General features: G+C 37.9%; 1 protein-coding gene across 1 annotated transcript in view; it reads right to left on the bottom strand.

The window, feature by feature from the left end:
- Positions 1 to 16,585, bottom strand: part of LOC149250309 (uncharacterized) — a 70,432-nt gene extending 53,847 nt beyond the window's left edge. The window contains exons 1-2 of the mRNA XM_089459024.1: positions 16,354 to 16,585; positions 15,743 to 15,935 (exon numbers count right to left, since the gene is read on the bottom strand). Coding sequence (XP_089315150.1) covers positions 15,743 to 15,878 — 136 coding nt within the window. The 5' untranslated portion in view covers positions 15,879 to 15,935; positions 16,354 to 16,585. The remainder of the gene's footprint in view (positions 1 to 15,742; positions 15,936 to 16,353) is intronic.
- Between the last annotated feature and the right edge of the window lie 374 nt (positions 16,586 to 16,959).

Genomic DNA, 16,959 nt, shown 5'->3' with positions numbered 1-16,959 from the left:
TCGCAGTGCTCTCTCAATGTACTAAACGCAATCATGAATCTAAATGATCTCACAGTGCTCTCTCGACAAACTAAACGCAGTCACTAAGTGATCTTGCAGTGTACCCTCGGCATATCATATAATCACAGTTACAGTCTCGGATTAAGGGTGGCAAAAAGGATCTCAATGATCTCACCAATTGCGATGAATAGATCCTACAGTAACACGATTTGGCATGACATACAATTTGGATGAAGTCATGAACTCGGTCTCAGTTTGATGAAGACATAATTACAGATGAGAATGCAGAAATAATCTCAGTAAAACTACAGTGAAGATCTAACAAAGAGGCAACAGTAATGATCTCGTTATTGTAATGAATATCTCAGAGAAGGTGAAGCAGCAGTGATGATGATGATCTCAGCAGTAACGAAGGAGAGGATTGGTGTCTTGGTCTTAGAGTGGCCTAATAGGTCAAGGGTCAAGGTCTTGGTATTCGTCAATTGGAATCTCTATAAGAAGAATTTAGTGTGGGTTTTCCTCTCCAAGAGGGAGAGGTTTTGGCCCTAGCAGAATGCCAACATCTTGTGTTCTTGTCTCTTTGTTTTTGGTAGCTATTTGATGAACTAAAGAAGACACACTCTAATAATAACAAGTGAAGATTGAACAAGAAGAATAAGTTGAAACACCTCACAAATAGTTATCATGCTAAGAAGAATCACTCTAACTCTAACTGCCCTAGATTCTTCAACATTGTCTCAACCCAAAGTTGATGTGAACAAACTTTAAGTTGGCCTAAGGAGTCATGAGGCTATGGATCTGGAGCTAATGAGTATACATGGCTCTAACAAGAATGCCATCTCTCATTTGCATGAAATGCTCAAAACTATAACGATATTTTAGGACAAAGGAATGATACCTTAAGAAAAGAAAAACCCACAAGAGCACCGAGAGCATAATAGGCATTTTAAACCATAGATTGTACAGGGTGTCTAAGGACCAATTCATTATACTTGTAGGATGACACCCATCAACCTTCCATGTACCAATTTCAAATCTTAGAGAATTTTGCTAATGCACATATTATTTTGCACTACCCTCATTGTTTATCTTACCCTTAGCCAACCAAGGGGGAAAATGACATTGTTACAAGATGACTTAATAGTTTCATTTTCGTGCTCTATTGCTCACTTCATCTTATAAAATTTATTGGACAATTTGTATCATTGGTGGAGCTTAATTCAGCGACATATTATGTGTATTCATCTTGTTGAAGGTGCTACTCCATTATTCAATATTGATGGAAAAATCTCCTATCTCCTTAACATGTGCTCATTATCTAACGATCATTACTTTCTATTGTTCGTTTCATGTTGGGTTCAAGTCTTTTTCCTAGTTGTGGTTTCCTCTAGCTTGGTGATGCATTCCCTTGTGGTTTTATTAGTTGTTATTCCCCTTTCATTATCTATTCATCATTTGCCCTAAGTAACATCCATTGTGCTATCCCCTTTCCATTTTACCTAGATAAATTTCATATCATGCCCATTTTCCATCATTGACCCACTCCTAGAGGGCACATGATACATTTTCGTCCCTTTTCATATAATTTTTTTATTGACTTAGCCCTAATTTGGCATATTTCAATAATTCACTTTTTACATGTGTGAACATGCCAAAGTTGTTCAGGATGTTTTATTGTTGATTAATCAAACCCAAAGCTAAGGCTAAAGTGCTACATTATTGGCCTATTTATTATGCAGCTTGTTACTGCAAAATCTAGCACCTTAGTGCAAAGCCTCACTAAACACTTTAGGTTAAGGGCAACAATGTGATCAGACACCATTGTCAGTGTAGTAGTTGTTCCCCTATTGTTCTATGGATGGATATTATCCCCCCAAGGGAGGCTTCCCTAGAAAATCTCACAAATTAGGTAACCCAAGAATTCCCAAGCTAAATATCCCCCAAGGACTCCGCAAAATAAACACCCAAGGGTAATATTCAATTACATATGGCTCTAGGTGAGATGAGGTGACAAGTTCAAAGGACCTATGGCTAAATCTAGAGAGACTAAATAGTCTTGGAGAGGCTCAAATAGATCCCAAACACATGTTATCCTGAAATTAATTATTGTTGTTACAAATTAGAGTTTTTAATAAGCGTAATTTACAACATGCAAAATTCATAACAACAATAACAAAACAGCCTATAATTAATGATAAACAATAAATAAGCAAGGCTATTGAATGAGTAAACAAACAAAAAGTTTGAAGTAATTTTCCAATGGCCAAAAATGCATAAAAAAACTACAAAACTCTAGACATCAGCCATAAAAAGGTGGCCGAAAATTCGATATAAAATGATATTTTTCTTTTTCAATTTAATAAAGCCTAGCACTAGGAATATGATATATATGATATTTTATGTTATTTAATGCATATTTTGTTGTAACCTAATTTTAATAAGCGTAATTTACAACATGCAAAATTCATAACAACAATAACAAAACAGCCTATAATTAATGATAAAGAATAAATAAGCAAGGCTATTGAATGAGTAAACAAACAAATTGTTTGAAGTAATTTTCCAATGGCCAAAAATGCATAAAAAAGCTACAAAACTCTAGACATCAGCCATAAAAAGGTGGCTGAAAATTGCATATAAAATGATATTTTTCTTTTTTAATTTAATAAAGCCTAGCCCTAGGAATATGATATATATGATATTTTATGTTATTTAATGCATATTTTGTTGTAACCTAACCCTAACTTACCCTTCAAAAGTTTAAAAAAAATGGGTTTTAATTTTTGTAAAAGATTGACACATGAAAGAGACTAGTTCTTTTATCAATCTAGGGAATATGGAGTCAAAGAGCAAGGTCAATGGCAGAAAACTTGATTAGAGTGATTTACTATTTTCAATCTATTGGAGACTTAAGATCAAGGAATAATCGGCTAAGTTTCCTTGATGGATACTTGGTCATAATTTTGCAAAGGAGATTTTAGAGCCATAAAAATTTCAATATAATAAGATGAAAATTTCCATGAAACTCTAATTCTACAACATCTGCAAAAGAGATGACGATATTGAAGAAAGGCAAAAAAAAAAGTGTTTTAAATAAAATGAATAAAATAATTTATCAAATTGTTTTTTATGTTACTGAATAATTGTTATATACATTATAATGTTGAACAATCAATATATGTTATAGGATACAACTTCAATCCACCAACCATTATGTTATACACAAATACTTTTATATTAGAGAGATGATTGAGTAAACCAAAGCAATGCATTACTAGCTTGTATTATGGATCATTTATACCAAAAGTTAAAATCCCTGTCTCTTAATTTGGTCACTATGGATTTTAAAAACATATACCTTTGAATTTTTTACGTTTACTCAAAATGCCATTAAGTAACAATATTTTCACTACAACATCCTCCCACATGTATGCTAAAATTTCATTCTTATGAAAGGATGATGAAGTTGCATGTGATATAGTCATTGTTTTCATTGTTTTGTGGGTTAATTTAAATTCCAAGCGGTGATGTGATTGGTAATGAAACAAGATGAAGTACATGATAATTATCATGCTATGTGTTTGGGTTACTTATGCAATGTGATAGGGTTTGTTGAACTTGAACCTGGAAGTTCGAAGTTCCACAAACCTCAAAAGAAAAGTCAAATTCGTCTAAGGTTCGAGTAAATTACAGTACCCTCGAATTACAGGATTTAATGCTTGATTTTCTAATCGAGGCATGAACTCTATATAGATTTGGCACAAGCTTCAGTGGATCGCGTGAGTTCAAAAACCAAACGGGACATGAAACCTGCATGACCTGAGGATTTTTATGCCCTATCGGAAGCGCATCTGTGGACCACAACCGAAAAAACCAGGAAGTAAGCAAATAGGGTTACGAGATATTCTAATATGCAAGCAAGGTTACGGATTCTCCCAAGGTCAACTCGAATTACATGGACAATAGCACCAGATTACATGTTTTTCATGGTTTTTCACATTTGTCCCGTGTTACATGTCAAATGTTAATTTTTGTTGTTCAACAGTTAAAGCCTTTTCATCTGGAGTTTGAACCAAATCTCTTAACCAAGGTCTTCATCAACTTCTAATACAAGTTGTTCAAAGTTGAATGATAATACTATCTTTCCATAACCTATCACAAGAAATGTGTCTTCTTTTGGGGCGAATTGTCGAAACACTAGAGAAGATCCCTACAGTGCTCGATAGAGGGGTCAGGATGCTCCCCATCATCAAAAACAATGAGCAACCTACATATGACCTTCAAGAGGGGATGCAGTATTTATAGCAACAGGCATATCTTGCCAGTAATCCATCACAAAGGTAAGAGTTCCAAGAATCAATTGAGAGGGACTACAAACAACTAGATGCATCGTTCAAAATTAAGATATATATTAGTATATACATCAAATACATTTTCTATAAATGTATATATCCCATTATAATATATAACATATATTAAGAATTACTAAATGATATAACTATAAAAATAAATTTATTAAAATATTTAGACTGTAACTATAAGTGTTAATAGCTATACATAATTTTTTTAATATTTAAAAATTTGAATCTCAGATGGGGTGACAGGCTTGCGACCATGTTTCATATGTCGTCGCATTGAGGAGCCTCATATAAGAGCTTTATTGGCCTTGGGATTATGATGATTTGTGCCATCTACATTGATTGCAACTCGAACCGCCAAGCCATCGTTGGCCTGGATCGCGTGGATTTTAATTGTTATTCCTTGTTGGCCACCACCACCCTCCCAAATCTTTTACTCAATCCCTTGCTCATTCTTGGTTGGCTTGAGTTTTGGTCATCATATGCTCTAGGCGCCCTTGCAAATCGTCCTATGGGCACTGACCAACCACTTTTGTGAGCTTCGGCCAAGCCTAGTCCCCTCACTCTGCCCCCCCCTCTTGCCATCTTTTAATTCGAAATTCCTATTTTCCTAAATGAAGACTCAACGGCGCAGCGCATCTGGCTCCATGGCGCACTAAGGAAAAGTTGTCATTTCCCTCCAATCCAAATTGTCATGCATGTTATTAATCTTGAAGTAGATCCTCTGAGAAAAATTGCGACGAGATACTCCAGGCATCAGCAGTCTTTGGTGGGTGTCAGCCCTGTCGACTTCATCTCCAGTTTGAATCCCCTCCATAGTCTCATTTCCTTTTTTGCTTGTATTTTATCTCCAATCTCTCCTCTGGATTCTCCTATGTCTAAATTCTATCCCTACAGCCTTTCTTCTTTTGTGGTCTTATATACCTTCTCTAGCCCACCCCTCTTACTCTTTGTGTTCGCTAGTGTACCTTTCTAATCGGCCTTGTTACCCACCAACAGTGGGTGACCCGATAGGAGAAACTTTCACCTAGATCTCTCTTCAGTCGACAGCCAGTAGCCACTAGTATAGCCAATACAATGTGCCATTTGATCTCCACTCCCTGCATCAATCATATGTTCCCTCGCCCATCTGTCAAGAGCGTATGTATGAAGGTGGGCAATCCAACCCAAAAGGTATGTTTTTCATTGTGCAATCAAGTGATTATGCATGTTTTTCCTTGGGCATCTTAGGCATGGACTATTGGGTGACTTGGAAGAAGGAAGGACTTTGACCGTAGTTTTGTTCCCTCACCTTTAATGGGGGGTTAATCCTCAATCCTAGTCTTGTGGGATCTCCGCTATTGGCTTATGGATTTAGGAAGTGCACTACTTGGGAAACCCCGATTTTGGTAGCGTAGTCCCAATTTCCTGGTCCACATTTTTCATCGCCCTCCACACATTACAAGCCCTATTTCATCATATTCCTTCTCTGAGTCCACGTGACTATTGGGTCCACAAGGCACTGGCACACCCACACCCCTTGTCCACATATCTGGGTCAAGCTTGGAAATGTTGTCTCGGAGGTTGATGCGGCTAAAAGGAAAGTTAAAATCATATCATGGCCATAAGCAAGAAACAAAAAAAATATATACTATAAAATGCAAAAGATGGTTAGGACACTAAGTTACATGAAACGCCAAAACATTTCGGAGTTTCTGAAATGGGTACATTTAGAAATGTCACCTCCCAAAAATGGTCAAGCCTCTCAAGGTTGAAAAGGACAAGCCTCTCATTCTGGTCCTTTATGTGGATGATCTCTTTCTAATAGGTGATGACCCTCTCATTCGTCAATGCAGGAGGGAGTTGGTTTCTGAGTTCGAGATGAAGGACCTAGGGCTGATGCATTATTTCCTAGGGCTGGAGATCTTGCAAAAGCCAAGTGAGATTTTCCTTTCTCAAGGACAATACATTGTGAAGCTACTTGAGAGATGTGGGATGGTGGATTGCAAGTCCGTGACTACTCCGATGGAACTCAACTTTAAGAAGCTATGTGGAAGTGTTGTTGGACCCGGATTAGCAAACCCTTCCGAGTATCGTCAACTTGTGGGGACCCAGGTGTTTTTGGTCAACTCCCGTCCTGACATATGCTTCGTTGTGAACACGTTGAGTCAGTTTATGGTCGAGCCTCATCACATTCATTGGATTGTTGTTAAGAATCTCTTGAGATATCTCCAGGGCACAATCCACTATGGACTGAGATACACTGTCGAGAACTTGAGGCTAAATGGATATTCAGATGCTCACTGGGTTGGCAATGTGGTAGATTGTAAGAGCACGTTTGGGTGTTGCTTCTCTTTGAGGTTTGCTTCAATATCTTCGATGAGAAGGAAGCAGAAATCGGTTGCACTAAGCACCGTCAAGGCCGAATACATTGCTACAAGTATGGCTTGTTGTGAAGCAGTTTGGTTGAGGAATCTCTTCAATGAGCTATTTGAGCACATGTTGGATACCACTGTGATCTTTTGTGACAACCAGAGTGGGATTCACCTATCAGAGAATCCCATGTTCCAAGACCGCTCCAAGCACATTGATATCAAGTACCACTTTATCTGGGACATGGTACAACGGGGAGCAGTAAGGCTCCAACACATCAAGACGAATGAGTAGTTCGCAGACATTCTCACGAAGCCTTTAGGGAAGGTCAAATTCTTAAACTTTTGAGAGAGACTTGGAGTCGTGGAACAACCCTCCTATGAGGGTCCTGTATGAGTTAGACACTAAGCTCTGGGAGCTCCTAGGGGCTTTAGGGTCACCTTCCCCTAGTGGTGCGCTAGACAGAGGGTGAGTGGTTCACCTTCCCCTACGATACTCCATTATGGTTGACATGTGTGTAGGGTGAGTGGTTCACCTTCACTTATCCGAACACATGCATGTAGGGTGAGCAGTTCACCTTCCCCTTACATATGCAAGTTCAACTTCTCCTATGGCATATGAGCAAGACGAGTGGTTCACCTTGTCCTGTTGATGCCCTGGCACACATCCTACCCATAGAGTCTGGGACTCATGGGAAGTACCTCTCATCTGGCCAATGAGTTGTGAAAAGATGGTTAGGGACCATAGCACTACCGATGGACTCATCGTATACTGCCGTACGCCCTATGACTAGGATGCATGGTGTTCAACAACTTAATCTGGGATCAAGGACTGACCTTTGTTAGTGGAGAGTGGTATGATCTTATGAATCACTCTCAATCACTTCTTCTTCATTATTACTTCATGGTTCAACAGAGCAGAGCATGGCAATGATGACAGGGATGGTACAGGATGAGAGGATGGCATGATGATGACAGATGGATTGGCAGGGGGAATTCTCCCTAGTTGAGAAGGAGTGTTAAAATTGGAAACTAGGGCCAAATTCCATCTTAGGACAGCTCATGTGATGGAGCTGATTATTGCATTGGATCCCTCTTTTCGAGAGGTCCAGTTTTGATATAAAAATTATCTCATTCTGACAAGCAAAAATGGAATTTTGAATTTATTCTCTCATGCACAAATTGCCAAGGTCGGCCTCAATCAAATGTAGGTTCATGAAGCCCAGTGGATGTGTCTCCTCACCCTCAACAAAGTGTATAAATAGGAGTGACATCTCTCTTGTTTGGACATCACTCATCTCATCACATACCTCTCTCTCTCCTCTCTTGATTGGTTCGTACAGCTTGGAGGCTTCTCTACTTCACACGTGTGAAAGGAGGACAAATTTTAGCACTGTTTTGGAGGCCAAAAATTTCAGGAAACAAGACAGTGTTGACTTGGGTGACTTTGACTTCATTCTTGTGGCAAATTCTGATTTTTGAAGGCCACATTGATTGCCACGGTTTTCGAGGTGATTGGAACAGTTTGACTGGTTTGACTTCAACTTTTGACTACATAAATTACAGTAGCATTTGACTAGGTTGACCGAACTGTTTTGGGCTGAATTTGACCCTCTTGGAAGGCTGAATTATTTTGTTGTTGACCAAGCTGCTTGGAGGACATTTTGGAGTTGCTTTGACCACCATTGACTTTCTGGTTAGGGCTGCAGTTGACTGATGTTGACTGCTAATTTGACAAGACTGTTTTGGGCAAGTTAATATGATATTTGTACTCTCTCTCTGCGCTGAACTATTGAAGAATAATAAGAAGATTTGATCGAAGGGTTTCCCCACATTGGGGTTTTTCCCTGGCATCCTCCACATCTTGTGTACTCTTGTCTTGGCTTGTCTTCTGCACATGTTTTTATGTTCTATCTGCATTTACTTTCAATATGCTTAAGTTAATGTGATTGCTACTGGATATAATTGGAAATTGTCATTGAGTTGCTAAAGGAACATTGAAGTAAATTGTGCTAAAGCATAGAACATACCAATGTTATCTAAAATTAACACAAATCCATCCTGATCAAATAGATCAGTAATAACAAATCTCTCCCAATCAAAATGATCGATAACAACAAGCATGTAAAACATGCTATCAAAACTTTCAAGAGATTTACCTATACAAACACAACCCCAATCAGTAACAATCTTTCAAATGTACATAAGTAAACACAAACCTCCAGGGTCTTCCAAACAATTGATGTTGCTTCTCAATTTATCATAGTAGGACTTCCAAATGAATCTTGACAGAAGATTCCTTAATCATACATCTTCCTTTCCTACTTATGCAGCAACATATTCTACAAACAAATCCTACTTTTCTTATCTCAGCAGCTCCTCAAAATGCATTCTCCAATTTTCTTCTTTCAAGGTGTCCATCATGACTATAATATGCCCTCCCTCTTAACTAGGGACTTGTTTCCATGAAGACAAGAGTGATGTGTCCTTCTCTCACTCATGGCCTTCACTAAGACTTATAGTTGTTAGTCCTATTCTAGTGCATGACACATGAAGTAAAGAACCATATCCATCACTCCCTTTTAACCAGGGAGGACCTAATCATTCCTATACAAGGAGTATACCCAAGCTCCCTCTTAACCTAGGGAGATCAATTTCTTTTCTACGACATCGGAGAATCTTTCAAGGCTTCCATCCTTCTCACCAAAGTTATCATGACCATCATCATCCATATAACTTTCTTCATCATGCTTATCATATCAACTTTACTTATGAACATCTTCACCATCTTGAAGATTATGTACCTGCACAACTTAGATAGCAAGTACAACCAAATCTATAGAAGCATGAAGTTAACCTCATCAAAATCATACAATAATGGAAGCATTAGACTTTATAAACATAATCAGCAAGAGACTTTACTTCTATACTTCAACTTCTTGCCCAGGTTTTGTTACAAACCCTAAATCACATCAACAACTCAAGATATCAATCTCATTATATCTAGGGCTTCAATATTTCTTTCACAGATACAACAAACCCTTTTATAACATATAGCATTAGACTTTATAAACATAACCAGCAGGAGACTTTACTTCTATACTTCAACTTCTTGCCCAGGTTTTGTTACAAACCCTAAATCACATCAACAACTCAAGATATCAATCTCATTATATCTAGGGCTTCAATATTTCTTTCAGAGATATGACAAACTCTTTTATAACATATAGCAAACCCTAGAGACCAGTATAACAATGCATCTAACAACTTTTAGAATTCATATGTTAGACTTCCTACTAGGATTTCATACAAACCCTAGATTTCATACATGAGATTCAACAATCAAAACCAATCACAGCTCAATCAACAACATGACTAGCTTCTACTAGGGTTTGATGTAAACCCTAGATTTTCATTTACTAATTCTCAACAATCAAACTGATCACAATACAATTTCAAGTTTTTATCAACCTTTCATAAATCCCAGATTTGTCAAATCATATACTAGAGAATTTAACTTCTACTAAGGTTTAGCTACAAAACCCTAGAATTCACAAACAATATCATCCTAGAATATCAAACTTCGACTAGGGCTTAGTTCCAAACCCTAAGACTTATGACTATCAATAATTAGGTCAGCACATATGCATATCTAGGATTTCATCATCATGCATAAGCATATCATAATAACATATGTCAGGCAAACCCAATGACACAAACACATTAAAGTCAGACATAAAAAACTTGATTAAACGAACAAACATATACCTAGGGATTCATTCCTAGGTCATAAGGGTCTTGCTCATAAACCCTAAAGATCTAGGGTTTCAATACATAACATAGCAAACCCTAAATTACCAAAACTTCAAAGGTTTGGGATTTCAGATATCACCTTTCAACCCTAACAAGTTAGGGTTTTCATAACTATACCAAAACCCCAAAAATGACATCATCAAAGCATCAAACATTTTCTTTAGACTTCATCAATAACCCTAAGTAGGCTAGGGTTTCACACATTATCATGGTCATACCCTTAAGTTAGGGTTTTATAGAGAACCTCTTTAGGGTTCCACAAGAATAATCAAAGATGTGAGGAGGGTAGATTTATCTAATGATGAATCACCCAATCAAGAATCTTTATGATTCAAGAGTGCGAGACACAACAATGTTAGTAATGTATAACAGATTACCAAAAATAATGAATATTCCTTTATCATGAAGAGAACAAAGCTTATGGTCTAAGGCATACCTTTGTTTCTTAACAAACCTTGTAATCCCAATGTTTTGTCTTGTGAGGCCTTCTTTCATAATCCTTGAGTATTCAGTAAGCCTTTCCTAAACAAGGAAAATATGAATAGAAATGTGATTAGTATTTAATATAAACAAACTTATATAAGAGAAACCAAATATAAAAGATAATACAAGGAGTAAGATACTTATCTTTGGAAAGTGGCGAGGGCTCCTTCTTAGTCCAAACTTGCAGGATACGTAAAGGATAGAGTCCCTAACAAATAGGTCTTTGACTTCGGATCCTTCCATCTTGTTCTTCTTTGGTGAAACTTCTTTGGCAAAGTTTGCTTGATCCATGTTCCTTCTTTTATTCCCTAGTTGTTAAATTGGAAACTAGGGCCAAACTCCATGTAGGTCATCTTATTTATGGCAGCTGATATTTTTATTGCACCCCTCTCATCGAGAGGTGTAGGATTGATCTAAAGATCATCCGATTGCAATAAGTATTTATGGAGTTATGAATTTATTTGTATTATAAGACTAATTGTCAAGTCGGCCAACATCTTATGTAGGCTCTAAAGCCCAATAGTCATGTCCATTCATCATCTACGTTTTAGTATAAATAAGAGAAGACTTGAAGTCATTTTACACACATTCTTCACGTGATCTCCTCCTCTCCACGTCTTGGGTTTTTGGTGAAGGAGAGACACTAATGAAGATACGTTGGGCTAAGTGTATAATAGCTGCAGATGATGCCCTAGCTAATGCCCTAGATGCTACACGTTCATGAAGACACTATATACGCACAGCAATGGAGACTCATGCATATACATGCACAACAATGGAGACTCTTGCATATACGAAGCAATGGCACATACATTGTCATACATATAATGAAGACTCATGCATATACACGCACAGCAATGGAGACTCTTGCATATACGAAGCAATGGCACATACGCTGTCATACATATAATGAAGACTATAGCACAACCTCCATACGTTGGCATGCCTCTATACGTTGTCATGCATATACACAGCATTTAAATCGCAGTCATGATGACATATAATATGCAGAACTCTATACACGATGTACGCATAACATATACGTTGTCATACACAGCAATTCTATATACACATATACACTGTCATACACAGCGATTCTATATACGTTGTCATACGCAGCAACTCTACATAACATATACGCAGATATGGAATACGTTGCAATGGAGATAAGAAGCCACAGTCACATAGAGAGGAGCCACAGTAGGGTTTGACTGCACCTAGGGTTTCGGTGCAGTCACATGCCAAGAGCAATGAATAACGTCATCGCAATGAAGAAGAGTCTCAGCATACCTATGATCTGAAGGAGGTATCTCACATTCTTTCGTGTGAGTATTGGAGCAGATCTGCTCTACAGGATTTATCATATTGTTTGGTACAAATGATAAAGGAATGATGTAGACTCAGCAGCATAACAGTAAGGGTTACATAATAAAGCAGTAATGAGAATCATTGTCTCAACAAATATACAGTGATGACAAAGGTATATTGCAACAGTCCACATAATGATGACTTCAATGAAGAGCTCATTAACATAATGTAATGATTGTCTTAGTGCATGAATGTAAGCATAGAGATCACAGTGAGTGGATCACGTTGATATGAAGCAACAGTGAAGATCTCCGTAATGATGGCTTCAATGGTGCTGAAATGAGGAGGATCTCAGCAGCGATGGAAAAGAGGATTAGAGATCTGGTATATGGATCTCGGTGACATGCAGCAGTGACTTGGAGTACAGCATGATGTATGAGCAGCATGATGTATGGGTAGCATAATGTAGATCATAGACAGCATGATGTATGGGCAGCATAGTGATGAGATCATGAGCAGCATGATGATGCATGATGGTACTACACGGTAAGGTGCGGCAAATGGACGAGATGTAGCACTATGATAGGTGAAGGAGTCACCTTAGAGAATCAGTTGAAGCAATGTGTCTTCAACTGATCTCATGCGATATTCAAAGTGTTGACTTCTATTATAACTGTACTATCTCTCTCACTTTCTCTGCTGAACTTTGAAGAACATAAAAGAAGAATTGATCAAGGGTTTCCCCACATTGGTGTTTGTCCCTAGCTAGCGCCACATCTTGTGTCCTCTTGTCTTGGCTTGTCTTCTACGATTTATGTTTATGTTCTATCTGCAGTTTACTTTAATGCTGATGTGATTGCTAATCTGGAAAAGGTATTGTGCTAACTGAGAAAATTGAAATAAATTGCTCTAGCATAGAACATACCTAAAATTAACACTAGTCTTCTTTGAATAGATCTTCAACCTGTCTTTTTCTTTCTTCTTCACCTTAGCTCTACTACCATGTTAGAAAATTGGAAAGGCAGAAAGATTTTCTTATACTTGATAATTACTTGTGAGATTCTTGTGTTCTTATTAACTTTCTTATGTTCTTCTTTTATCTTAGTTCATCAAGCAATTACCAAAACAATAGCATGAAGATCAAGGACACCAGATGTAGGTAGATAGCCAAGGCAAAACCCCAATCTTGGGGAAAACCCAGTCAACAACTCTTCCTTCAATAGTTTTCCTGAGATAATCCAAGACTCTTGACATAGACACAGACTTCCTCCACACCAAGTCAACCCTTTCCTTTTTCAGCAGATGATCACTTTCCAGTACTGTCTTCAACCTAGATGCAACAATAGCAACAGCAACACTTCGATGCAGTAGTATCTTCGACCTAGCAACTTTGATCTTAATGCAACAACTTCGACCTTGAAGCACTTAGCTCTTCGACCTTGAAGCAACACTTCTACCTTGGAGCAGCACTTTGACCTTGATGTCATACTTCAACCTTGATGCCGTAACAAAACTTCTTGATGTCGTAACAGAACTTCGACCTTGATGTTGTAGCCCAGAAAATCACACGTTTGAGAGAGAGAGATAACCCAAAACCTTTGATCCTTCAATTCTCCTTCTTCCACTGCAACTTTGCACTTTTTCACAGCTTCTTCTAGGAGATCGAACTTGTGTGAGTGATTGTCCTCCAAATGAATCGAACTGCTTCAATATATAGGCTTCTGGTGAGGTCGAATTACCTTTCTTGAGGCCGACTTGGTGTGGAGGTGACATAATTCATTTTTGACTCAAAAATAATTCTTTTTACATGATTCAAAAGCCCAAGAAGGGTCTCTTTAAATGTACAATGACTCTATTGACTTAGAATAAATCCTAGAAGTCCTCAATGGGGACTTTGACCTAAAACATGATGACCCAAGCATGAAACCCATGCTTTAATAAGTCATAATAATAATAATAAAATTTATTTTCATTCTTTTTCATAAGTACATTTTATTATGACTCAAATACAATTATGAAGACCAAACCTAGTTACATTTTTCAACATAAAGTGCATTGATTTATCATTAGTTATGTTGACAAAGTAGCATAAACGAATGGACTTTACTAGTTCAACTTTTGTTTCTCCAATACACTTGAAAGATGCACATTCCTTTCACTGATGGAAATGGGGTTGCTTTAAGATCATTTTTCCATGGATACTCGAGAATTCATAGTAAATAACCTTAAATAAAGGCACTAGATAACATGAGCAGCAATCAACTACATAAAGAGTTAGGAAATTGGACATGCTTGGAACCAAGGAATGTTGCAATGGCCGCAGAAAAAGGTGCACAGTTGACGATAAAGGATAGGAAATTGCCATCATTTGAATTAACCTATGTCAAAAGAGGGGCTAGCATAACAAAGATCCACCGTGGTATCAATATACAGGACCAGGCGAAAATATATGCTTTTTGAATCTGCCTTTTCGCCCCAGCGTATTAGACAGGCATATCGTGGGCGGCATGGTCAACATTGACCGCAGGCCCCAATTCTTCCAAATAGCAAATAATCAAGCATTGAAATTGACAAGTTCGCCCTTAAAAAAATCAGATCAGGCAGAGTAGTCGCACCTTCATTCCATAATTGGTTCTCCACGAGATACAGCAAAGCAGTAGTAGGAAATTGCAATGCATAGGTGGGAAACGAGTTACAGATGATCATTCACAACATTCTATATGAAATTTTTATCCTTCATGTCTCTTTTGCTTGAATTAATTATTTGTTACCCTACTTTTGATATCATCATTTTTCTTTTATTTCTGGTATGTTTACCCTGAAATCCACTATATTAATTGTTCCCCATGGAATGAAAACGAATGCAGGCTCACACCCGTAAAAAGTACATGAGGCATTGGAAGATGTTTCTTCGTATCACCAGCAAAGTCTTGAAAAGCATGCTTTTGCCATTAACACCTACACACTCTGTACCAGAACAGGGGAACTGGAGCCAAAATAAACTAACGAACTTGGCATGGAGCTTATTTCCTAATCTCTTTAATGGTCCAAGCATCCCAGGTGATTAAATTTCAAGTCTCCGTAGACAATAAGTAGATAGCAATCCACCGGAACACACAAACAATCTTCATTTCATATGACTTAAAAACCCTGATTTGAATCTCCGTTAGTTGAAACTTGAAACTGTCAGCCTCGGGCTTAAACCCTGATGACTGAATTTAATGGAGGAGTTGATGTTATGAATCCTAATATGCATGATTAAATTCCATTTCGCAAAAGTAAGAGCCATCACCTAACTGAGAGTCGCATCGTTATTCTTGAAGTAAGATATTACGAACAAATCTGAAATTCCTCGCCAAAATTATCACACGATTGCATCAAGGATTCAATCAAAAGAAACTTAATTTTAAAAAACATAATCCGCTTTACCTTTTCTTCGTTCACAGGCACCGGGCGTCGCCAAAAGCAGAAAAACAAGCAACACTCGGAAAACAGAAGCAATCCTGGCCCTGACGCACCTATCAATTCCCTCATACGCCGGCTTCCCGCCTCTCGAACGCCTCATGACGTCAACGGACGCCTAGATTCCCGCCCGATGCTCACTAAATAGTATTTCGGTGTCCTGTTCAACATACAAAGCTCTGGCACGGTAAAGTGTGGTATTTCACCGCAAATTCTCTTTAAATACGTGTCGTACCAACTGCAAACAGCTTCATTTTACGGAAATTAAAGCTTAAAAGAACAAGTGCAATTAACAGCTATGCCAGGCCCAATTTAACGCCAAAACTTGTAATTGACGCTGAAATTAAGGCCGGACGAGCAATTGCCTTCTGTCTTTAAACAAAGAAATGTTTTCTGCGTGCAATGCCGATAATAAACTCGATTAGAACTCTTTCTAATCCGATTCTGACGTCCTTTGATCCTTTAAACGCCTATTTCTTTGAATTTCCGACATCAGTTTAGGCTATGTAATGAATTCCAGACAAGCCTGAAATAACACTCTTTCTAACATTAAATTATACGGATTGAAGAAATGTAACTGTTAAAATTTTTGGAAAATCGCTCTTCTCGTTGTGCTGGAAGGCATATTGACATGGATGGGAGGCCTGCTGCTGCTTCTGGTCACGAAACAGCTGAGGATTGCGACCATGATAACGCGGCATTCAGAATCTCTGTATCGCCTTTGCTCAAAGCGCTGGGTTAGAGATCTTTAACCAAAGGTTTGAGGTCTCTTGTGCTTCAAACATAACCGAAAAAAGTTAAATAAAGTTTCCCTGCCCCACACCTTTAATCTCTAGGTGGCTATTGTGTGCCCTGCTTTGCTCACGGGTTGCTATCGACATTTTTAAACTTAATGCCATTTTATAAGGAACTTGATCATTCTTGGATTTTTTTTTTTATTATAAAGAAAGTCATATGCGTATCTTTTTAAACAAGTTAGTTTTTTATTTTTTTAATAGTAAAATTACAAATTGGAATAACCCACAACGATGAAGTGGAAAATAGCAATACCCCACTTGCATTGGTAGAATGGAAGGAGAGGGCGATTCCTATTTCCGCCACAATTTTTTAATTAATGCCCTCTGACATGAGAGCGCGATAGGGAAATATAACGCGAAAAAAAAATTGGAGAAGAAAAAAAAACA

Source organism: Pinus tabuliformis, chromosome 7 (assembly GCF_031772625.1).
Source record: "Pinus tabuliformis cultivar Carrire ecotype Pingquan chromosome 7, CPIR1, whole genome shotgun sequence".
Classification (NCBI taxonomy): domain Eukaryota; kingdom Viridiplantae; phylum Streptophyta; class Pinopsida; order Pinales; family Pinaceae; genus Pinus; species Pinus tabuliformis.
Note: the sequence above shows the minus strand (reverse complement) of the source record. Positions and strands in the feature narration are given on the sequence as shown.